Source organism: Microcaecilia unicolor, chromosome 1 (assembly GCF_901765095.1).
Source record: "Microcaecilia unicolor chromosome 1, aMicUni1.1, whole genome shotgun sequence".
NCBI classification, from domain to species: domain Eukaryota; kingdom Metazoa; phylum Chordata; class Amphibia; order Gymnophiona; family Siphonopidae; genus Microcaecilia; species Microcaecilia unicolor.
The window spans coordinates 744,958,290-744,983,968 of NC_044031.1; the positions used below are offsets into that span (position 1 = coordinate 744,958,290).

Genomic DNA, 25,679 nt, shown 5'->3' on the forward strand with positions numbered 1-25,679 from the left:
CCATTAACTAACCCCACCATTCCCAAGAAAGCAGAGTCCCAGTACAGGATCCACTCTGACCCAGAGCTCATGCGGCCCCAATTGCCCCATGACTCAGCGGTCGTGGATTCTGCTCTCAAGAGGGCACGGAGTTCGAGGGATACCGCCTCGGCGCCCCCGGGGCGGGAGTCTCGCACTCTGGACTCGTTTGGGAGGAAGGCCTACCAATCCTCCATGCTCGTGACCCGCATCCAGTCATACCTGCTCTATATGAGCATCCACATGCGGACCAATGTGCAACAGCTGGCGGACCTGGTCGAGAAGCTCCCGCCGGAGCAGTCCAGGCCTTATCAGGAGGTGGTCAGGCAGCTGAAGGCGTGCAGAAAGTTCCTGTCCAGGGGTATTTTTGACACCTGTGACGTGGCATCTCGTGCTGCGGCCCAAGGTATAGTGATGCGCAGGCTCTCATGGCTGCGTGCCTCTGACCTGGACAACCGCACCCAGCAGAGACTGGCTGACGTCCCTTGCCGGGGGGATAACATTTTCGGTGAGAAGGTCGAGCAGATGGTGGACCAACTGCATCAGCGGGAAACCGCTCTCGACAAGCTCTCCCACCGGGCGCCTTCAGCATCCACCTCCACAGGTGGACGTTTTTCCCGGGCCCGGCAGGCTGCACCCTATTCTTTTGCGAAGCGTAGGTACAACCAGCCGGCCCGAAGGCCTCGTCAGGCACAGGGACAGCCCCAGCGCGCTCGTTCTCGTCAACAGCGTGCGCCTAAGCAGCCCCCTGCGCCTCCACAGCAAAAGCCGGGGACGGGCTTTTGACTGGATCCACGGGAACATAGCCGCCCTACAAGTGTCCGTACCGGACGATCTGCCGGTCGGAGGGAGGTTAAAATTCTTTCACCAAAGGTGGCCTCTCATAACCTCCGACCAGTGGGTTCTCCAAATAGTGCGGTGCGGATACGCCCTGAATTTGGCCTCCCTGCCTCCAAATTGTCCCCCGGGAGCTCAGTCTTTCAGCTCCCATCACAAGCAGGTACTTGCAGAGGAACTCTCCGCCCTTCTCAGCGCCAATGCGGTCGAGCCCGTACCACCCGGGCAGGAAGGGCAGGGATTCTATTCCAGGTACTTCCTTGTGGAAAAGAAAACAGGGGGGATGCGTCCCATCCTAGACCTGAGAGGCCTGAACAAATTCCTGGTCAAAGAAAAGTTCAGGATGCTTTCCTTGGGCACCCTTCTGCCAATGATTCAGAAAAACGATTGGCTATGTTCCCTGGATTTAAAGGACGCATATACTCACATACCGATACTGCCAGCTCACAGACAGTATCTCAGATTCCGCCTGGGCGCACGGCACTTTCAGTATTGTGTGCTGCCCTTTGGGCTCGCCTCTGCCCCACGAGTGTTTACCAAGTGCCTCGTGGTGGTAGCGGCCTACCTACGCAAGCTGGGAGTGCACGTGTTCCCATATCTCGACGATTGGCTGGTCAAGAACACCTCGGAGGCAGGAGCCCTCCGGTCCATGCAGTGCACTATTCAACTTCTGGAGCTGCTGGGGTTTGTGATAAATTACCCAAAGTCCCATCTCCAGCCGAATCAGTCTCTGGAATTCATAGGAGCGCTGCTGAATTCCCAGACGGCTCAGGCCTACCTTCCCGAAGCGAGGGCCACCAACCTCTTGGCCCTGGCTTCGCAGACCAGAGCGTCTCAGCAGATCACAGCTCGGCAGATGTTGAGACTTCTGGGTCATATGGCCTCCACAGTTCATGTGACTCCCATGGCTCGTCTTCACATGAGATCTGCTCAATGGACCCTAGCTTCCCAGTGGTTCCAAGCCACCGGGAATCTAGAAGATGTCATCCGCCTCTCCACCAGTTGCCGCACTTCACTGCTCTGGTGGACCATCCGGACCAATTTGACCCTGGGACGTCCATTCCAAATTCCGCAGCCCGTGAAAGTGCTGACGACGGATGCATCTCGCCTGGGGTGGGGAGCCCATGTCGATGGGCTTCACACCCAGGGTCTGTGGTCCCTCCAGGAAAAGGATCTGCAGATCAACCTCCTGGAGCTCCGAGCGATCTGGAACGCACTGAAGGCTTTCAGAGATCGGCTGTCCTGCCAAATTATCCAAATTCGGACAGACAATCAGGTTGCAATGTATTACGTCAACAAGCAGGGGGGCACCGGATCTCGCCCCCTGTGCCAGGAGGCCGTCGGGATGTGGCGTTGGGCGTGTCGGTTCGGCATGCTTCTCCAAGCCACGTACCTGGCAGGCGTAAACAACAGTCTGGCCGACAGACTGAGCAGAGTCATGCAACCCCACGAGTGGTCGCTCCATGCCAGAGTGGTACGCAAGATCTTCCGAGCGTGGGGCACCCCCTCGGTGGACCTTTTCGCCTCTCAGACCAACCACAAGCTGCCTCTGTTCTGTTCCAGACTTCAGGCACACGGCAGGCTAGCGTCGGATGCCTTTCTCCTCCATTGGGGGACCGGCCTCATGTATGCTTATCCTCCCATACCTTTGGTGGGGAAGACCTTACTGAAGCTCAAGCAAGACCGCGGCACCATGATTCTGATAGCGCCCTTTTGGCCCCGTCAGATCTGGTTCCCTCTTCTTCTGGAGTTGTCCTCAGAAGAACCGTGGAGATTGGAGTGTTTTCCGACTCTCATTTCGCAGAACAACGGAGCGTTACTGCACCCCAACCTTCAGTCTCTGGCTCTCACGGCCTGGATGTTGAGGGCGTAGACTTCACTGCGTTGGGTCTGTCTGAGGGTGTCTCCCGGGTCTTACTTGCCTCTAGGAAGGATTCCACTAAAAAGAGTTACTTTTTCAAGTGGAGGAGGTTTGTCGTGTGGTGTGAGAGCAAGGCCCTAGAACCTCGTTCTTGCCCTGCACAGAACCTGCTTGAATACCTTCTGCACTTATCAGAGTCTGGCCTCAAGACCAACTCAGTAAGGAATCACCTTAGTGCGATTAGTGCTTACCATTATCGTGTGGAAGGTAAAGCCATCTCTGGAGAGCCTTTAGTCGTTCGATTCATGAGAGGCTTGCTTTTGTCAAAGCCCCCTATCAAGCCTCCTACTGTGTCATGGGATCTCAACGTCGTCCTCACCCAGCTGATGAAACCTCCTTTTGAGCCACTGAATACCTGCCATCTGAAGTACTTGACCTGGAAGGTCATTTTCTTGGTGGCAGTTACTTCAGCTCGTAGGGTCAGTGAGCTTCAAGCCCTAGTAGCTCATGCTCCATATACCAAATTTCATCACAACAGAGTAGTGCTCCGCACCCACCCAAAGTTCCTGCCGAAGGTGGTGTCGGAGTTCCATCTTAACCAGTCAATTGTCTTGCCAACATTCTTCCCCAGGCCGCATACCCGCCCTGCTGAACGTCAGTTGCACACATTGGACTGCAAGAGAGCATTGGCCTTCTACTTGGAGCGGACACAGCCCAACAGACAGTCCGCCCAATTGTTTATTTCTTTCGACCCTAACAGGCTAGGGGTCGCTGTCGGGAAACGCACCATCTCTAATTGGCTAGCAGATTGCATTTCCTTCACTTACGCCCAGGCTGGGCTGACTCTTGAGGGTCATGTCACGGCTCATAGTGTTAGAGCCATGGCAGCGTCAGTGGCCCACTTGAAGTCAGCCACTATTGAAGAGATTTGCAAGGCTGCGACGTGGTCATCTGTCCACACATTCACATCACATTACTGCCTCCAGCAGGATACCCGACGCGACAGTCGGTTCGGGCAGTCGGTGCTGCAGAATCTGTTTGGGGTGTAAATCCAACTCCACCCTCCAGGACCCGAATTTATTCTGGTCAGGCTGCACTCTCAGTTAGTTGTTCTTCGTAGGTCAATTTCTGTTGTTTCCTCGCCGTTGCGAGGTTCCATTGACCTGGGTTCTTGTTTTGAGTGAGCCTGAGAGCTAGGGATACCCCAGTCGTGAGAACAAGCAGCCTGCTTGTCCTCGGAGAAAGTGAATGATACATACCTGTAGCAGGTGTTCTCCGAGGACAGCAGGCTGATTGTTCTCACCTACCCTCCCTCCTCCCCTTTGGAGTTGTGTGTTTCATCTTTTGCTAGTCATTCAACTGGCGGGAGCGGTCGCGCACGGGCGGGAAGACGGCCGCGCATGCGCGGTGGGCGTGCCCTGCGTGCCGACCGTCCCGCGAAGCTTCTTTCCGGTTGGTGGGGGCTGCCGCGGACGTCACCCAGTCGTGAGAACAATCAGCCTGCTGTCCTCGGAGAACACCTGCTACAGGTATGTATCATTCACTTTTCCCACTCATGGCAGGCTCAGTGCGGCTTACATGGGGCAATGGAGGGTTAAGTGACTTGCCCAGAGTCACAAGGAGCTGCCTGTGCCTGAAGGGGGAATCGAACTCAGTTCCCCAGGACCAAAGTCCACCACCCTAACCACTAGGCCTTGATCACAGCCTACTCCTTGATACGCTGTCCTCACTTGGATTTCAGGGCTCTGTGCTTTCCTGGTTTTCTTATCTCTCCCAGTGTACCTCTGGTTGGCGAATAAATATCTGACAGCCTGAGACTGCACGTTAAGTTCCCCTTGAGAAAGCCAGGAGGGCGAAACAGGCTCCTGTTGGGGTGTGCTTGTCTAACGGTATGCAGGTAAGTTATAAGTTATTAAAGCCATCTTTGGCAAGTTTGCTACAGTAATATGAAAGCTAGCAGCATGTTAGAATAATATAAAAAACAAAAATAAGAAAAAAAGTGATGCAAAGAAATCAGCATTGCTGCTAGCTGAGATCAATGGTAGGAGGGAGGGCATGTGTCTATGATTAGAACGTTAGCAGCAAACAAGTTTAAAATCAGCTGCGACTTGAATATGAGACTTTGCCCGTAAATTCCACCATAGTGATTCTCCCATAGCCCTCTACTTTTTTTGTGTTGTTATAAGTGCTATATGTGCAGTCTTGGGTGATAGTATGTAAAAAAAAAAAAAAAAAAAAAGAGAGAGCATACTTTTTAATTGACTGCAATATCCTTCTGGACATACCACATTATTTTAGGCTCTCCATACATCTACCGATATAAACTTGAGTGACTTGGATTTTTATTTTGTTATGAACCCCCCCCAAAAAATCAGCTCTACCTGTGACTAGGGATAGGCAGCCAGAGATTTTTTTTTTTTTTTTTTTTGGGGGGGGGTGTTGCTTTAGTGATGAGTTTGTTTTTTCGTTCTGCATGTGTACACTGTTAGAAAAGAGTGCATCCTCTTTGCACATACTGCACACTTGTTTATTTTATTTTTTTTATTTATTGGGATGTATTAACTGCCTTTATGAAGAAGTTCACCCAAGGTGGTGTAAAGCAGGTACAGTTTAACATTAAACTTCTAATTTTGTTAACAGCATAACAGTAGTAAAATGACCAAACACATACCACACATGAAGAGTGCACTATTGTCATAAGTACATAAGTATTGCCATACTGGTACAGACTGAATGTCCATCAAGCCCAGCTTTCTGTTTCCAACAGTGGCCAATCCAGGTCACAAGTACCCAGCAGGATCCCAAAAAAGTATAATACGTTTTATGCTGCTTATCCTAGTCTGTTTTAATAATGGTCTATGGACTTTTCCTTTAGAAGGCCATCCATACTGCCATCCATACCTTTTTTTAAACCCCGCTAAGCTAACTGCTTTTACTACATTCTTTGGCAATGAATTCCAGAGTTTTATTTATTTATTTGTTGGATTTGTATCCCACATTTTCCCACCTATTTGTATGTTGAGTGAAGAAAACGTTTGTGATTCATTTTAAATTTACTACTTTGTAGCTTCATTTCATGCCCCCTAGTCCTAGTATTTTTGGAAATAGTAAACAAGCGATTCACTTCTACTCTTTCCACTCTACTCATTATTTTATAGACCTCTATCATATCTCTCCTCAGTCGTCTTTTCTCCAAGCTGAAGAGCCATAGCCGCTTTAGCCTTTCCTCATAGGGAAGTCCCATCCCCTTTATCATTGTCTTTGCCCTTCTCTGCACCTTTTCTAATTCCACTATATCTTTTTTGAGATGCGGTGACCAGAATTGCACCCAGTATTGAAGGTGCGGTCACACCATGGAGCGATACAAAAGCATTATAACATCCTTGGTTTTGTTTTCCATTCCTTTCCTAATAATACCTAACATTTTATTTGCTTTCTTGACTGCCACCACACACTGAGTAAAGGGTTTCAAAGTATCATCAACAATGACACCAAGATCCTTTTCCTGGTTTATGACTCCTAATGTGAAACCTTGCATTACGTACCTATAATTTGGGTGCCTCTTTCCCACATGCATTACTTTGCAGTTGCTCACATTAAACGGCATCTGCCATTTAGACGCCCAGTCTCCCAGTCTCGTAAGGTTCTCTTGTAATTTTTATTTTATTTATTACATTTGTACCCCGCACTTTCCCACTCATGGCAGGCTCCATGTGGCTTACATGGGGCAATGGAGGGTTAAGTGACTTGCCCAGAGTCACAAGGAGCTGCCTGTGCCTGAAGTGAGAATCGAACTCAGTTCCTCAGGACCAAAGTCCACCACCCTAACCACTAGGCCACTCCTCCACTGTTGCTACTATTTGAGATTCTACATGGAATGTTGCTATTCCACTAGCAATTCCACTAGCAACATTCCATGTAGAAGTCAGCCCTTGCAGATCACCAATGTGCATCAATGTGGCCGCGCAGGCTTCTGCTTCTGTGAGTCTGACGTCCTGCACGTACAGAAGCCTGTGCAGCCTTCTACATGGAATGTTGCTAGTGGAATAGCAACATTCCATGGAGAATCTCCAATAGTAGCAACATTCCATGTAGAATCTCCAATAGTAGCAACATTCCATGTAGAATCTCCAATAGTATCTATTTTATTTTTGTTACATTTGTACCCTGCGCTTTCCCACTCATGGCAGGCTCCATGTGGCTTACATGGGGCAATGGAGGGTTAAGTGACTTGCCCAGAGTCACAAGGAGCTGCCTGTGCCTGAAGTGAGAATCGAACTCAGTTCCTCAGGACCAAAGTCCACCACCCTAACCACTAGGCCACTCCTCCACTCATGCAGCTTTGAGAATGCAGATGTGTTTGAGGAAGTGTTTAAGTGGTTACAACAGAATCTGTTAAAACTGAATGTGGTTAAGACTGAATTACTTTGTGAGTACAGATAGATCTTTGGTTTCCCCGATACTGTTTTGGGTTTTTTTAATCAGGAAACTCTGAAGATCTCAACTCGGGTGCGGATTTTGAGAATATTTGTTTGACTGGCTTTTCTTTAAAACCCTGGATTCAGCAGCTGATTCGAAGCACTTTTTAAAAATTGCATCTGTTGAGTCAGTTGTGGTGCTTATTGCCAAAAATAAATTTTGTGAGAGTGGTGGAGGCCATGGTTTTCAGTGGCCTAGATTACTGTAATATTGTTTAGCTGGGGTTGCCTGCCATCCATATCCAAACATTTCAGGTGGTACAAAACTTTGCAGTTCATTTAATTTTTGGTTTGCCAAATTTGAACATATTTCAGTATATTTGAAAAGATTGCGATGGTTGCCTATCACATAGTGGAGGAGTGGCCTAGTGGTTAGGGTGGTGGACTTTGGTCCTGTGGAACTGAGGAACTGAGTTTGATTCCCACTTCAGGCACAGGCAGCTCCTTGTGACTCTGGGCAAGTCACTTAACCCTCCATTGCCCCGTGTAAGCCGCATTGAGCCTGCCATGAGTGGGAAAGCGCAGGGTACAAATGTAACAAAAATAAAATAGATACTATTGGAGATTCTACATGGAATGTTGCTACTATTGGAGATTCTACATGGAATGTTGCTATTCCACTAGCAACATTCCATGTAGAAGGCTGCGCAGGCTTCTGTTTCTGGTCAGACTCACAGAAGCAGAAGCCTGCGCGGCCACATTGGTGATCTGCAAGGGCCGACTTCTAGTAGAACAGCAACATTCCATGTAGAATCTCAAATAGTAGCAACAGTGGAGGAGTGGCCTAGTGATTAGGGTGGTGGACTTTGATCCTGGGGAACTGAGGAACTGAGTTTGATTCCCACTTCAGGCACAGGCAGCTCCTTGTGACTCTGGGCAAGTCACTTAACCCTCCATTGCCCCATGTAAGCCGCATTGAGCCTGCCATGAGTGGGAAAGCGCAGGGTACAAATGTAACAAAAATAAAATAGATACTATTGGAGATTCTATGTGGAATGTTGCTACTATTGGAGATTCTACATGGAATGTTGCTATTCCACTAGCAACATTCCATGTAGAAGGCTGCGCAGGCTTCTGTTTCTGTGAGTCTGACAGGACGTCAGACTCACAGAAGCAGAAGCCTGCGCGGCCACATTGGTGATCTGCAAGGGCCGACTTCTACATGGAATGTTGCTAGTAGAACAGCAACATTCCATGTAGAATCTCAAATAGTAGCAACAGTGGAGGAGTGGCCTAGTGGTTAGGGTGGTGGACTTTGGTCCTGAGGAACTGAGTTTGATTCCCACTTCAGGCACAGGCAGCTCCTTGTGACTCTGGGCAAGTCACTTAACTCTCCATTGCCCCATGTAAGCCGCATTGAGCCTGCCATGAGTGGGAAAGCGCAGGGTACAAATGTAACAAAAATAAAATAGATACTATTGGAGATTCTACGTGGAATGTTGCTACTATTGGAGATTCTACATGGAATGTTGCTATTCCACTAGCAACATTCCATGTAGAAGCCTGCGCGGCCACATTGGTGATCTGCAAGGGCCGCTCCTTGTGACTCTGGGCAAGTCACTTAACTCTCCATTGCCCCATGTAAGCCGCATTGAGCCTGCCATGCGTGGGAAAGCTTGGGGTACAAATGTAACAAAAAAAATATCAGGTAAAGTTTAAATTGTTAATGTTGGTTTACTGTACGCTACATCAAGATTCCCCTGCTTATTTGAGGCATGCAATTATGAGATATATATACCATCATAAGAGCTAAGATCAATGGCAGTTGACAATTTGGTTGTACCTTCACTGAATATGACCAGAAAAGGGTCCTTTTCAATTGCTGGGCCTACCGAATGAAAGAAGCTGCCCTCTGGATTGAAACATGAGACTCATTTGCTGACATTTAAATGCCATTTGAAAGCATACTTACTGTGTATGGCTTTTTTTTGTCCCTGCTGAACATACATATCTTTCCGTTTGGAGGTATGCATTCCTTTTATGGGATGCTAATGAGGTGCACTGTATAGATTCTTTGATTGAGTTTGATTGTTGTATGGTTTTTTTTGTATATTTTATGTATGTTTTATTTGTACCTTGCATGGATAAGGATGGGTTATAAATAGTAAATCTAATCCAAGGGCTTCAGAGTGCAGGTATAGTACCAGAGATCAGTTGCTTCTGCCACTGGGCAGAGAGCGATTTCGGAGTGATATTGGCAGCTTGCTTAGCTTTGGGTTTGGGGTTGTGCAAGTGGTCTTTAAGCACAAAATACTATGCATGGCTCCTGACATTTGGGAGTTGTGGGAATAGCAAATATTGTCCTCAACCCGTAAAGGGTTCACCATGTCAGAATTCAGTTTGGCCAGTTTTATTAGTCACAGTGTGTGGGACAGATGCAGTTGGTGTCTGCTTCAACCTTGTACTCAGCAAGATATTCCATATGTTATTTCTCCTCGTGCTTTCATTTAAGACAAAAGCTTACATATGTTTGTGGAGTTTTTTTTTTTCCTGAACTCTGACCAGGCTTCACTGGTCATGGCATACTAGTGGGTTCAGACCGTGTTCAGTCTCTCTATTGATGTCCTGTGAATCGGAGCTTCTCTCCATGCGAGATGTTCCTTTTGGAAGGTTTCATTTTTGTAGGCATTACGTCTGGACCCTGGTCTGAAGCAACAGAATAATGCAGTGATGGACTTCATGTGATTAGGGTGGATGGTGCAAGCACCCCTCTGGCTGTGTGGCTGATGTTTAGGCCTAGTCTTTTTTTTTAAGTTTTAAGGTGGAGGCAAAAGTCACTTGTACTAGTCATATGGCAGGAATGCATTGTCCAGGTTCCTTTTGAGATGCAAGGAGGTGGTCTTCTCCTCCTTCTTACCTACAAATGCACTCAGCCTGCAGCCCCTCATTACCTCTCTACCCTCATTTCCCCTTACGTTCCCGCCCGCCTGCTCACAGGACAAATCCCTCCTCTCAATACCCTTCTCCACCACCGCCAACTCCAGGCTCCGCTCATTCTGCCTCGCCTCACCCTATGCTTGGAATCAACTTCCTGAGCCCTTAACGCCAAGCCCCCTCCCTACCCATCTTCAAATCCTTGCTCAAAGCCCACCTCTTCAATGTTGCTTTCGGCACCTAACCTTTATACCTTTCAGGAAATCTAGACTGCCCCTATTTGACTGACTGTACATTTGTCCTTTAGATTGTAAGCTCCTTTGAGCAGGGACTTAAATTGTACAGCGCTGCGTAACCCTAGTAGCGCTTTAGAAATGTCAAGTAGTAGTAGTAGGTGTAGGAATTAAGAGCAGTGGTCCCAGACTTGTGATTCAATTGGGGAAACTTTGTATATAGACAGCCCCATCTGCCTACTGGTTTCACAGTGGGATCTTAGGTCCTGTTTAGCCTGATAACTACTGCTTCAGTTTTTTTTTATTGCAGGTTGTTTCACTGCCCCTAAATATCAGACAACGAAACTTATACCAGAACTGGACAAAACCGAACTCTCTATACCTGACTGCTTCATTTACTTTGTCTCTAATTTATTTATTTATTTATTGCATTTGTATCCCACATTATCCCACCTTTTTGCGGGTTCAGTGTGGCTTACAGTATGAGATGAATGATGGAAATACAGTTTGTTACAAATTGGTTATGGATTACATTGTGCAGAGATATGCGAGACAATCGAAGTGTCGTTAAAGAATGTAACAATGGAACACAAACATTGAAACGTTGGAAGGAGACAATGAGAGCTTAAAGGGCGATAATAAGGCATAAAGACATATGATATGCATATTTCTGTGAGTAGGTATGAGTGATGTGAGATTACGGGGGATGAGAGTTTAGAAGTGGATGTATGATGCATTAGTGAACAGTGAGTGAGGACTTTATGTGTTTTGGCTCTTTCCGTAAATTTTTTCAAAAAGATGGGTCTTCAATGATCTGCGGAAGGAAGCTTGCTCGTGGATCGTTTTTAAGTTGCGCGGCAGTGTATTCCAAAACTACGTGCTCATGTGAGAAAAGGTTGATGCGTGTAGCGTCTTGTATTTCAAGCCCTTGCAATTGGGGGAAGTGGAGGTTGAGGAAGGTTCGGGATGATTTTTTTGCGTTTCTGGGTGGTAAGTCTATTAACTCAGACATGTAGACATGTAACGCAGTACCACTTTGTATTTCTCATTCGGGAAATGGCGATCGCCATTGCGGCATAGTGTAAGCCACGTTGAGCCTGCAAATAGGTGGGAAAATGTGGGATACAAATGCAACAAATAAATAAATGCTGCGAGTCATCTTGTTCAGACTCACTTTTCTTTCCTCTTCTTGGGAGTTCCGGTTGCCTTTGGTAGGCGGCAGATGTTTTCCCTTAATATTGCATGGTGGACATCCTCATCTGCTGAACCAAGTCCGCTTTGTTCTGATAGATTAAGCAGGTGCTTGGGGTAGTGTTTGTGTTACATTTTGATGAGCAGGATGGTTGGGGCTTATAATCCACTCAACTAGGACACGAGGAGGCTTCCTGGATGGTGCATAGGGTGATTTATTCTAGTATCCAAAATATAGAACAGGAAAAGTTCTCTACGATGACGAATCACAGAAGGCAAAAGTAGAGACTAATAGACGATTCACCACTGGAGACGTGAGTCCAACAGTCTTTATTATATCACAGATAACGACCCGACACAGGCCGTGTTTCGACGCTAAAGAGCGTCTGCATCAGAGGTCAATAAATACACCAAGTAATGAATGCAAAACGAAGAGTCCTACTTGTATATGTAGCACGTAGCACCAAACAGAATACAGTGGTGGAAATAAGTATTTGATCCCTTGCTGATTTTGTAAGTTTGCCCACTGACAAAGACATGAGCAGCCCATAATTGAAGGGTAGGTTATTGGTAACAGTGAGAGATAGCACATCACAAATTAAATCCGGAAAATCACATTGTGGAAAGTATATGAATTTATTTGCATTCTGCAGAGGGAAATAAGTATTTGATCCCCCACCAACCAGTAAGAGATCTGGCCCCTACAGACCAGGTAGATGCTCCAAATCAACTCGTTACCTGCATGACAGACAGCTGTCGGCAATGGTCACCTGTATGAAAGACACCTGTCCACAGACTCAGTGAATCAGTCAGACTGTAACCTCTACAAAATGGCCAAGAGCAAGGAGCTGTCTAAGGATGTCAGGGACAAGATCATACACCTGCACAAGGCTGGAATGGGCTACAAAACCATCAGTAAGACGCTGGGCGAGAAGGAGACAACTGTTGGTGCCATAGTAAGAAAATGGAAGAAGTACAAAATGACTGTCAATCGACAAAGATCTGGGGCTCCACGCAAAATCTCACCTCGTGGGGTATCCTTGATCATGAGGAAGGTTAGAAATCAGCCTACAACTACAAGGGGGGAACTTGTCAATGATCTCAAGGCAGCTGGGACCACTGTCACCACGAAAACCATTGGTAACACATTACGACATAACGGATTGCAATCCTGCAGTGCCCGCAAGGTCCCCCTGCTCCGGAAGGCACATGTGACGGCCCGTCTGAAGTTTGCCAGTGAACACCTGGATGATGCCGAGAGTGATTGGGAGAAGGTGCTGTGGTCAGATGAGACAAAAATTGAGCTCTTTGGCATGAACTCAACTCGCCGTGTTTGGAGGAAGAGAAATGCTGCCTATGACCCAAAGAACACCGTCCCCACTGTCAAGCATGGAGGTGGAAATGTTATGTTTTGGGGGTGTTTCTCTGCTAAGGGCACAGGACTACTTCACCGCATCAATGGGAGAATGGATGGGGCCATGTACCGTACAATTCTGAGTGACAACCTCCTTCCCTCCGCCAGGGCCTTAAAAATGGGTCGTGGCTGGGTCTTCCAGCACGACAATGACCCAAAACATACAGCCAAGGCAACAAAGGAGTGGCTCAGGAAGAAGCACATTAGGGTCATGGAGTGGCCTAGCCAGTCACCAGACCTTAATCCCATTGAAAACTTATGGAGGGAGCTGAAGCTGCGAGTTGCCAAGCGACAGCCCAGAACTCTTAATGATTTAGAGATGATCTGCAAAGAGGAGTGGACCAAAATTCCTCCTGACATGTGTGCAAACCTCATCATCAACTACAGAAGACGTCTGACCGCTGTGCTTGCCAACAAGGGTTTTGCCACCAAGTATTAGGTCTTGTTTGCCAGAGGGATTAAATACTTATTTCCCTCTGCAGAATGCAAATAAATTCATATACTTTCCACAATGTGATTTTCCGGATTTAATTTGTGATGTGCTATCTCTCACTGTTACCAATAACCTACCCTTCAATTATGGGCTGCTCATGTCTTTGTCAGTGGGCAAACTTACAAAATCAGCAAGGGATCAAATACTTATTTCCACCACTGTATGCTGGATACAAACTATCAGAGCAGAGTAGTCATGAATAAGGCAGTGTTCACTAGGCTGCCTTGCCAGGTGTTACAAGTTAAATTATACAGCCTAGGATTCACACTGTCTTGGTTTGGTTGTGCCCCCCCCCCCCCCCCCCCCCCCCCCCCCCCCCCACCAAAAAAAATCATTGACATAAGCCAGTGTGGCATTGTTTTCCCTTCCCAGTGTGTTAAATCTTTGGTAAGTCTCATCAGACTGGACTGGTCTAGCAGGATAAGGCAGTGCTTTTCAACCCAGTTTCAGGGCACACCTAACCAGCCTAAATAATCATGGAGAGAGATTTGCTTATGGTGTCTCCTTGGTATAAAAAATCTCTCTCATGCATATTTATTGTGGATATCTTGAAAACCCAACTGACAGGGTGTGCCTGAGGACTGAATCGAGAAGCACTCCTGCTAGACTAGTGCAGGATCCACCTGGGAAGGCAAAGTCACTTCATGTTATTGCCATCGAGAGCTCTCTGTAGTTTAATTTTCACTGTTTTATCCTTGTAATGTTCCAGGGTCACTAGGGAGCAATTATGTTGGGGTTGGGTTCTGAGTATTTGTCTAATTTTTCTTACGTTCTGTTGTGTTTTGGCAGTAGTATACTGGTAGGTTCTTCCTCCTACGGTGATGACATCACTGAAAGTCAGTGTTCCCTGCTTCCATCTGCTAGTTAGGGAGCATAACCCATCAGTCTGGGCTGATCTAGCAGGAATCAAAGAAAGAAAGGAAAGAATATATTTTGCCATGAATTGCTTAGCGCACTTTAGTAAATAAGGATCATGTGTACTATGCTGATATGAGTGTCATATTATCATTATAATTAGACAGTTTACAGTTGCACTTGCTGTTCATTACCCTGTGTGAATTTCTTCACAAAGGCAGTAAATCTTAAGTAAAATAAATGGTGTGCCTCATGATCTATAGAAAAGAAAATGCATTCTGTTCCCCCCTGAATTTGTTTTCCATTTATATCCCATCAAATTCAAAATATTTGTTCATAGCAATATGCAGCGTGTGTGTGTCATTTGGAAACATTATTATTATTAACATTTGTATAGCGCTACCAGACGCACACAGCCCTGAACACCTGACACAGAGAGACAGTCCCTGCTCGATAGAGCTTACAATCTAAAAATACAGACAGACAAGACAATTAAGGGCGAGGAAAGTACTGGGTGAGAAGGAACAAGGATAGGGGAATTGAGTAGTGGTTAGGAGCCAAACGCAGTGGTGAAAAGGTGGGTTTTCAGCATAGATTTGAAAACAGGTAGAGATGGAGCTAGGCGTACAGGCTCAGGAAGTCCATTCCAGGCATAAGGTGCCGCGAGGGAAAAGGAACGGAGCCTGGAATTAGCAGTGGAGGAGAAGGGGGACGACAAGAGAGATTTGTCCAGCGAGTGGAGATTACGGGGAGGAATGTAGGGAGAGAGGAGAGGTAATGGGGGGCTGCAGAATGGATGCATTTAAAGGTCAGTAAGAGACGTTTGTTCGCGGAAGCGGACAGGGAGCCAGTGAAGTGACTTGAGGAGTGGGCTAGTGTGGGTAAAACGATTTTGGCGGAAAATAAGTCGTGCCGCAGAATTTTGGACAGACTGGAGAGGAGAGAGATGGCTGAGCGGAAGACCAGTGAGAAGCAAATTGCAATAATCCAAGCGAGAGGTGACAAGGGTTTGGATAAGGGTTCTGGTAGCGTATTCAGAGAGGAAGGGGCGAATTTTGCTAATGTTGTAGATAAAGAAGCGACAGGTTTTGGCCTTCTGCTGGATGTTAGCAGAAAAGGAGAGGGAGGAATCAAAGATGACTCCTAGGTTGCAAGCAGATGAGACAGGGAGGATGAGGGTGCCATCTACTGAAATAGAGAATGAGGGGAGGGGTGAGGTGGGCTTGGGGGGAAAGACAATAAGCTCAGTTTTGGCCATGCTCACAACCATCACCTGTTTATATATAGACAGCATGCCATTAGTCACAAAATGGAAGTGCAAATAAAGGAGCCTTAACTTGTTTTCCTAAAACTTTATTGCTTTCAAACTGAACCTTTACTAGAAGGGAATTCCACAATGGTCAACCCTCTGTCATGAGTTGCTGATAGGGGGAACCATCAACAATCCTATATTAGAGGACCTTAGAACATGATTATTCATATGTGGTCAAAACACAGTCATCCACTAATAAGGAACTTCCAATGTGATTTAAATATCAGCAGTAGAACCTTAATTTTCATTTCCTAGTACATTGGCATCCAATGAAGTACCTTTGAATTTGGAGTCAGTCATATACTCAAAATAACCTCAGTCAGTTGTCAGTGTAGCCTGCAGCATCTTTTGTTTTCAGAACCATTGGTGTGGAACCTGACCAAATATGTAAAACTAGGAAAAAATGCCCGTTTGAGTGCAATGAAACGGGCGCTAGCAAGGGGCCCCCTCCCTCCGTCCCTCGGAGCTACTTGCGTTACTTGTTCGGGATTCGCCTCGCGTTTCGGCCCTCGAGTGTTATAGCTCCGCCCTCGACGTCATGACGTTTTGACGCGAGGGCGGTGCAGACACTCCAGGGCACACCGGATATCTCGGGCGCCTCAACTTCCGTGGAGGCTTCAGAACGTGGGGGTTGCCTTTTATATAGAGAGATGTCACACCAGGCAGGAGAGGTCTTTGTGCTAGAGTGAGAAGAACCTGGATCCTACAATGTTCACATTTCATTCTGTTCCATCTATTTTTCCGTTTAGCTTTACATTGCTCTGACACAGCTCCTATATCATGCCTTGAGGATTGGCTAACTTGGAAGATGAGAGTGAGGAAAGGTTTTATGGCATGGAGTGTGTTTTGATACCGAGTTTAGCTGGCAGATGCCTTTTTAGAGAAGGCTTTTCCAAAAAGGGTTCCTGCAGTTGGCAGAACAATGGTGCTGACCTTTTTGTTCTGTAGTTGTAAAGATCTTGCTACTAGCAAGATATTGAGGATTATTGTTATTTCCCTGTTATGTGATGGGGCTAAAACAGTTTATTTCCCTTTTCTGCCATTTGTATGTATTGTACTTTGTGACAAGAAATAACAAAGAAAACCCCTCTGATATTTTTGCATGCATCTGTGTGCTGTTTTGCTCTTTAACACAGTTCAGTTGGGACACATTGTTGGTGCTCTTTTTTCATATAAATGTTTTCTTCATCGTGGGTGAATATGATTTCTCTTTTCCCTTAACTCTTAACCAAGACTGATTGATGAAGTACCGTATATACTCAAATATAAACTGAGATAACATTCCCCTCCCCCATGTTTTAGGAGAAAAATGTAAACTCAAGTATAAGCCATGGGTTTATATTCCAGCATTCCTCCACTTCCTTCTCTCCCTCCCACTGACCTGAAGTCTGGCATTCCTACCATTTCCCCCCCCCCCCCCCCCCCCATAATGTCCCTCTGAAAGAGAATAGGAAATGCATGTAGTTTGTTTACATTCTGTATCTTCCTTCCCCCCATCCCCCAATAATTTCAAAACACATAGACCTCACTATACTACTACTACTACTTAACATTTCTAGAGCGCTACTAGGGTTACGCAGCGCTGTACAAAATAAACAAAGAAGGACGGTCCCTGCTCAACCAAATGTCATCCTTGGTGAAGGGTGCTTAATCTATCAAAAGGCTCTCAATACAGTCAAATCACCTCAAATTAACAATGCAACAAGTAATGGGCCGAGTGGTTCACTATTGAAATATATATATATGGATGGATAGGGAGAGATTAGTGGAGTGTTAACCCGGTGCTAGATGAGACTTTTCTCCATCCATCCATGTATATATATTTCAATAGTGAACCACTCGGCCCATTACTTGTTGCATTGTTAACTTGCTGAAGGGTGGACATCAACCATTTTCCATTTTTCAAATGTGGAAGGACATCGTAGGGGCAAAACTTAGTAAACATAGGGGTAAGCTGAAGCTATATTGAATGTCGCACTTTCTACTTTTAAGAATGCTATACTTCAGTGTTTGTCACCAGACATCAGTTTTTAACTAAGCATTATTTTGGTTTTATGATGCTGTCTCATCTAAGAACCAATTAACTTTTCAAGCCAGAGAGTGCATATTTTTTTACCATATTCAGCCTACAGTGAGTCTAAATGCTATCAATGTTTTTGACATGAGATCATCTTTAAATTGATCCCCAAGCTAGTCAGATATGTTTACCATAGTCTAAAAACATGTCACAGTGTAAACAAGCAATGCAAGTTGGGTTTTAATGAGCTTTCTCTTTTTTTTTTCCTTTGACTTTTCCCTAGATGCTGTCTTAAAATGTTCTGTTGGTACACTGTTAATGTGGACTGGCTTTGCTCCCGTCACAGCTGAGAAAAGGGACTTACCAACTTTTTCATCACCAGCAGCAGAAGAATGACCGAAGAAAAACTGTTCTAACACACGCCCTCTTTTTTTATTCAATGTGAAGAAAATGATAAAGATGGTTTTTTAAAGGACAAAATAGTTCTTTTCAGCAGCTTTTCTCTGACTAACTTTTTTCTATGAGAGCTCTTGTATACATTTTCCGTTGCTCAACTTGTGAAGAATTCAAAGTGGGTTCACTTGCTGGTCTTTTTATAAATGTGTGAGGTCAATCTTGTTTTTTATGCATGGCATGTTTTTCGAGTCAATGTTTACGGAACCGGTATGGGTTCCTAGCAAAGCTGAATATGTGAGACGCTTTTTAGTTTGTATGTTTAAACAGAAACTGGGTTTTGGTTTTGTAAAACAGCAACTATCTTAACTAACCAATTTCCTAAGGTACATTTTCTAACGTTGGTTTTTTTGTTAACTAGTTTACAGAGGGAGATAGGAGAAGTAGTGTCATTTCTACATTTGCAGCTTTTAATACATTTTGGTTTAGTTATGCATAAAACGCTGGCATTTGAGCACTGTTGCGAACCTCTGGGTGTCAGATACTAGCATAGAAAGATAAAATGACAGCAGATAAGACTGTAATATTCATCTGAGTCTGCCTGTTTTCCTTTGCTGCTGTCCTATCACAGCCCCTGCTTGATCCGTTTTAAAAGTAAGTTCATGTTAAGCATCCTCTGTTCTTGCCTGGTGTTTTCTTGAATTCTGTTTTTAGCTCTTTTCATATATCTACTAACCTGTCTGTGAAGAATATTTCCTTAGGTTACACCTCAGTCTATTTTGAGTGTTGGGACAGTAATGTGCAGTTTCTGGTCTGCTGAAAAACGTTTACCTTTTGTGCATCATTTATACATTTAAGATAGTTTTATATAATACCCTTTTTATCTAGGGTATATAGAGTTAGAAACATAATTGCAAAAAAGGGGCAAATAAGTCCACCATTTATGACTGCCTTTTGTGCTGTTACAGATTGGTGGCTGCTTCCAACCCCTTTTGTCTGTCTCATTCATTGTCATCTGTAAAACATAGAATATATGTTTTTCTCTGTTATCATTTTCTTTCCTGAAATTGCGTAGGTTAATATATCAATGCTGTGTACTTTTCTGTTTGTTTACATTTGGATATTCTGCTTACACTGCTGCAAACTGATTCCTTGTCCAGTGTCCTGGGACTATATCCCCATGATATGGTAGTAAGTGATGCAAGGCTTTTAGGCCCCATATGTCCTACAGAAACCCCAAATCCAATTAACTAGCAATTATGCCTGATTTGATGCTACATACATAAACGCCATTGGGTTTAGTTTCTTAGTTTGCTTATTTAAACAGCAACAACATTTTTTAGTATCCTGTTTTTCTGATCAGGTCCACTAAACATCTGCTCTATATATTCCTTGGTATATAACAACGTTTTTTTTCACAGGTTTTCTTCCATGGCTTGTTTGGCACATGTATATCCCAAAAGCTGTTCTTAATGTGAATGGTTGCTGTAATTCTATCAATGCAGCAGTCGTAATTGTCTTTGAGAAAACTAAAGTCTATGGGCCAGATGTTCTAATTGTTTTTCCTGTAGCCATCTGGAGCAGAGAATTGAAATGTTGAGGTTGGGGCATAGACAGTTCCCCCTGTATTTTACAATGCCGTGCTAAACAACCTTTTGTAAAATACATGGAGGATGGGCAGGACTGCAAATCCAGGTCTTCTCAGGTGTGTGGGAGCAGATTTCTAAAACTGCTGCTCTTGTTCTCTACCACCACTTATCACAGTCATCTGCCATTGATCTCTCCCCCCCCCCCCCCCCCCCCTCAGTCCCTTCACCCTAGCTCTTACAGGGTCCCTGGTGTCCAGTGGAAACAAGAGCAATGCCTAATCACCCCTTCTACTCTGTGTTCCCAGCTTCAAAATGCAACCTGTGACCTCTAGTGGAAATATGGTAGTACTGCTTATCAATCATTCTGTGGTCATTACTCCATTTACACAGTTAGAGCCAAGTGCATAACCCCCATGTTCTACCTTTGGTAGATACTGCTGCTGTACCTAGTCCTCTTGCATCGTTAACTGTAATACAGACATCCATTCTTTGCCTGCTGTAGAGCCCACACAGGCCTAATTTTAGAGTAGGGTCAATGACTGGTGTGGACCACTGACTTTACCTACTGTGGTCATAACCATAACTGCAAATTTTGTAATGCCATTTGGGAATCACTGTATTAGACAGTATGTATGGTAGGTCCCCAGGTGGAGCCAGGAGGCGGAATCACATAGTGAAGCTGGCCTCAGCCTTCTCACCTTCCCTTCTAGCAGGTACATGTGTGTCTTGGTGTATAGAACAAGCATTGGTGTTTCAGTTTCCCACAGTATTCCCTCTTCCATCCCCTAATAATACCTCTTTGTCATCTAGATGTGGTGTTGATCCTCACATTGTAGAATTGGCTTTACACATGTATGACCATCTAAACTTGTAAAAGTTATTTACACACGGAGATCATCCTAAAATAAGGACCAAAGTGTGCATCTGACCCAAAATGATACTTTTCAAAGAATGTACCAAGAAAAATGCACGTGCTGGTTTTATGAGCTATGACTTGTGTATGTATCTATATATGTATGTAGCTTTTGACAATGCATAGGCCTCTTATTCTGACAAAGAGGTCCATTAACATGTCATAGCTCATAAAGCTAGCACATGTGTGTTTCTTGGTCAATTCTTACTCCTTAAAAGAAGAAAAAAAAAAAAAAAAAACCTGTGACGACCCACTCAGTGTAAGCACATGCTCAAAAGGCTTTTTACGTTGGGAAATTTCCACCATGTTAGTCTGACAAAAATTAGGCTCTTCCTGAAACTTTTTTTTATGCAGTTTAACAATTCACAAGGTTCACCAGTAAGAAAATTCACAAAATTATTTCAAAGGAAAAGCAATTAAGGAAATATGTGCATAATATAGTCTATAATTCAAAAAGGGAACCAATCGCAAATAGATCAAAAAAAGGAACATACTCTGGGCGTACAAACACTTTAGGGAGTAAAACTTCTTTACAAGTCAAAAACTCTTGAAGCTGCCTGGGATCGAAAACCAAAAAGGATTTACCTTCAAACGAAATTGAACATACACAAAGAAATGTCAACCTATAACTAGCTCTGACTGAGAAGACTCTAGGCTTAAGCAGTAGAAATTCTTGATGTCTCTTCTGTTAGGAAAAATACGAACTGTAGATACCAGCAAAGTTTGTCATATAAGTAGCCGGTTTCGCTCGGTTTCTAAAGCAAATGAAACTACAAGAGCAGTCCTTTGCATGATTGCTTCCAACAATGTCTCTAAAAAGCCTCTCAAATCCATGGTCCCCTCATTTTCTGTTTTCTAGCAGATCTTTTGGGCAAAGATACATAAAGAGGAGTGGCCTAGTGGTTAGGGTGGTGGACTTTGGGCCGGGGGCACTAAGGAACGGAGTTCGATTCCTGGCACAGGCAGCTCCTTGTGACTCTGGGCAAGTCACTTAACCCTCCATTGCCCCAGGTACAAATAAGTACCTGTATACAATATGTAAGCCGCACTGAGCCTGCCATGAGTGGGAAAGCGCGGGGTACAAATGTAACAAAAAAAAAATTGTTCTAACTAGGGGAGGCAAAGCCTCTGATGGTATTTCCAGTACCTCCGTCAAATATTTACATATATTCAAAGCTGCAATCAAAGGTGACTTAGGAAAGCTTAACATTTATAAAATGCTCTTAACTGATGCTCCAAGTATTCTATCTTTTGGTGTGTAAATTCTTTATCCTTAAAGCAATGTTGCCTTCTTGCAAAGATGTTAATTTATGCTCCATAGCTTCAAACTTTAAGAGGAATGAGAGTCCATTACAACAGCCTGATCAACCTGCACCTTCTTGAAACTAGCACAGTCACAAAATGAGAACTCACACCATTGGGCACGCACCCATTGAGAGAAGCATTCACGCCCTGGATGGCCTCCCGAAGCGACTATAAAGTCACAATGGCTGGTCCCTTAGCAGCGGCAGTCCAGCTCGCAAGATCTATCTCCTGAAGGCAGGCTCACCAGGACAGGCTCTCCCTCCAAGGGCGCCATACCTGTTCCTTGCCCAACTGAAGAGGAACCTGCAAGAGAGGGGTCCCTCCAGCAGGATTCCCAACACAGTTACCAAATTGGATGTGCCGCCCTGCTCCTCTCCAACACTCTGCATGCAGTTTTGGGTTGGCGAAGAGCCATTCTCTCCTTGAGGCTCAACGAAGCTTCCTCCACACTATGGGCCGCAGCCCAACGGCCCCAGCTGATATAGCACCTCCAATTTCCCTGATTCAGACCTGACAGGCTTCCAAGGTAAGCTGCCTCGAAACTTGGACAGTGCCAGCAGTCGAGGGAGAAGACTTAAGTGGCTCCCTGCCTTTTCTTCCCATTATGCTAGGGAAGAAATGTATTGAAGCAGTATTCCTCATTACACTGCAGGAACTCAAGTCGGCACATTCATGTCTGACACCATCTTGGTTCCCTTTGGAAAGGCTTTCTGAAACTTTAATTTGTGGTGCTGATGCTGTAACTCAAAACTAACTATGGTTCTCTCTTTTATTTATTTATTTTTTAAGCTGCTCCTGTGAGAACTGTTACTAGCTTTGACATCAGTGTTGATCACAATGTTGTAATAAGCTATTGTGAAGTACCCAGATGGGATTTTTTTTTTAAATGAGGTTTGAAGAAAATGCTAGGAAAAACATGGCAAACAGCATATATTGTTGATGCTGGTGACTTTGCAGTTACCTCCTTCTCTGCTGTTTTATCTTCAGATTTAAAGTACTAGTTTTGCAATGGGATAGAAATGTACTGCTTGATTTTTGGTTGTTTATTTTTCAGTTCCTAGTCACATTATCATACTTAAGGATTCATTTGCATCAAATCCTAGTCTTGTACTATCGTCTTATAAAGTCTTTTAGAACAAACTACCAAGGCTGTATGTTTTGATTTTAATTTTGTTTTGTAAATGGGCTTATGTTCATTTGACATGCTAGAATCTGTGTTCACTGTGTGTTAAACACATTTCTATGTTAATAATACTAGCACACTAATGCATTCACAGTTTTAAGGAGCTTAATCTGTGCCTGCAGCTTGTTAATATGAAAGTGTATCAATCTGCATTGTGTGCTAGATAACTACACCTAAAAATGGCTGCTGACTTTGCCCAGCATACCCCTAGTAATCGTTCTTGCTCCTCTTGTAGCTGGAGCCTCTGCCAGTTTGAAAGAGAGTGGAGGAAGCCATAAGCACAAGAGGGTTGCTTATTTTGCAGGGGAGGGGGTGGAGAGCCAGTGTAATGTTTTGAAATGCGGTGTCATATGATGATGTCAGCAATGGGGCAGCAGCATTCTGCACCAGTGTGCTTTGTGCATTCTTACGTATTTTGGAGTTGACAAATGGGCATAGACTACAAACCCACACTAAATAGGATATGATAGATATCTTTGCATATGATGCTAGCAGAATAATCACCTCATACAGTTTGTGATTACAGATGAACGGTCTTCATGGTAGTCTCTAACCTCCATGCATGGGAAAGGGGCAATGAAGTGTCTGGCCTGTGGAGACTTGCGGCTTTATCTTCATGGTGCACGGAGATGGAATATTAGAGCAAAAAGCCAGCACAGGTGTAGAACCTGAGCAGGATGATCAATCAAATATGTACACAGGAGCAGAGTATGGCCAGGGTAACGTTCACATCCACAAAAAAAGGGGAGGGGGGGATGTCGTTGATACATAGAAACCTTCTGCATCACAAAAAAGATATAGTGGAATTAGAAAAGGTACAGAGAAGGGCAACCAAATGATAAAGGGGATGGGACGAATTCCCTATGAGGAAAGGCTAAAACAGCTAGGGTTCTTGAACTTGGAGATATGATAGAGGTCTATAAAATAATGAGTGGAGTGGAATGGGTAGATGTGAATCGCTTGTTTACTCTTTCCAAAAATACTAGGACTAGGGGGCATGCAATGAAGCTACAAAGTAGTAAATTTAAAATGAATCAGAGAAAATATTTCTTCCCTCAACGTTTAATTAAACTCTGGAATTCGTTGTCAGAGAATGTTATAAAAGCAGTTAGTGTAGCAGGATTTTAAAAAAGAGGTTTCGCTGGCTTCCTAAAGGAAAAATCCATAGACCATTATTAAAGTGAACTTGGGAAAATCCACTGGTTATTTCTAGAATAAGCAGCATAAAATGTATTGTACTGTTTGGGGATCTTGCCAGGTACTTGTGACCTGGATTGGCCAGTGTTGGAAACAGGATTCTGGGCTTGATGGACCTTCGGTCTGTCCCAGTATGGCAATACTTATGTACTTATGTAGTAAATTTAATATGAATCAGAGAAAATTTTTCTTCACTCAACGTGTAATTATGTTACAAGAAATGATTTATTTTGGGGAAAATAGCTCTAGAGAGCACTCGCTACTGTTTATAATTTAAGAGCAGGTGCTGTATTTATAAGTTTTAGGATATTAATTTCTCCACCAATCACCAAAGGTGATAATTGCAATAAATTAAATAAATTAAGTATATATAAAAGATACCATATACTCAGAACACAAAGAGACCGTATTTTTAGCTTCAAAAAGGTTGATTTAATATACAATTGCACACGAGAGGTAGGTTTTAAGAGATCTTTACAGATAATCTGTGCTTAAGTAAGGTAAAGTAGAGTAGCAGGTCTAGATCAAAAGTTATAACTTACAAAGCAGTCTGTTGCAAAAGCATTTTGTGGTCCATTGAAGAGCCATGAGGCAGGTGGACTGCAGATCAGGAGCAAGGCATCTGGATTGGTGCTGAAGAGAGAATCTCCTGGAGGGAGAGTCGAGAAGAGAGAGAGAGCGTCCTTCTGCAGTGAGTGGATCTGAGTTGCTTGCAGTTGAAGAGAATCTCCTGGAGAAACAGCTTGTCCTTTTATACCTTGCAAGCTGCAGGAGGATATGCCATGTGGATCTTTGTCCTGGTTTCCACACGACCTTGGGCATTTGCAAAGCATTGTGGTATCTTGGTCTCATGTCTGCACACGACCCCTGAGTCTTGGTCTCATGTCTTATGACATCACGAGACTTGCTGTCTGGATTTTGCTGGCAAATGGTCTTTTGATGTACAGGGCTTCCTGCTCAGTCTCTGGAGCAGATACACATTACAAGTCCTTCCTTTCTGCACATGTCTGAAAGCTGATGGGAGGGGCAGGTATACCTTTGACAAGCAAATGTCCTGTTTATGGTTTCCCCTCTGAAGTCTTCAGTGGGGTATTCCAGACTTTCGGTCTCTTGGGTCTTTGGTTTTCAGAGATGTCCTGATGAGCGTCCAGGTACCCACCTTAGTCATGCTTTTGTTCAGTCCTTTTAGGTGGGAGGGCAGACAGAGTTATATATCTCTCTTTTGTCTTTAAGTGTTTGTAATTAACTATCCCTGCTATCAGAAGTTCCCAGAAAAAGGGGCTTGAAATGAAACTATTTTCTCTGCTGCAGTGTCAAATATATATATATTTAAAAGCTGCACAAATATATTGGTGTATATATATGTATCTGATAATAAACTGATACCATTACAATTAAACTCTGCTAAGCTAACTACTTTTACCACATTCTCTGGCAATGCGTTCCAGAGTTTAAATTACACATGGAGTGAAGAAATGTTTTGTCCAATTTGTTTTAAATTTACTACTTAATAGCT

General features: G+C 44.4%; 1 protein-coding gene across 4 annotated transcripts in view; it reads left to right on the forward strand.

Annotated features, from left to right (window-relative positions):
* KLHL25 (kelch like family member 25) overlaps nt 1-21,428 on the forward strand; it is a 46,019-nt gene extending 24,591 nt beyond the window's left edge. For 3 of the 4 annotated variants that reach the window (XM_030189712.1, XM_030189713.1, XM_030189714.1), the window contains one exon: nt 17,867-17,949. Coding sequence is in view for 1 of the 4 variants with exons in the window: in XM_030189715.1 (XP_030045575.1) it covers nt 17,867-17,979 (113 nt within the window). In the remaining 3 variants the exon portion in view is untranslated. Of the gene's footprint in view, nt 1-17,866 lie in introns of all 4 variants that reach the window. The other variant, XM_030189715.1, reaches the window with a different exon arrangement.
* Nucleotides 21,429-25,679: the final 4,251 nt, after the last annotated feature.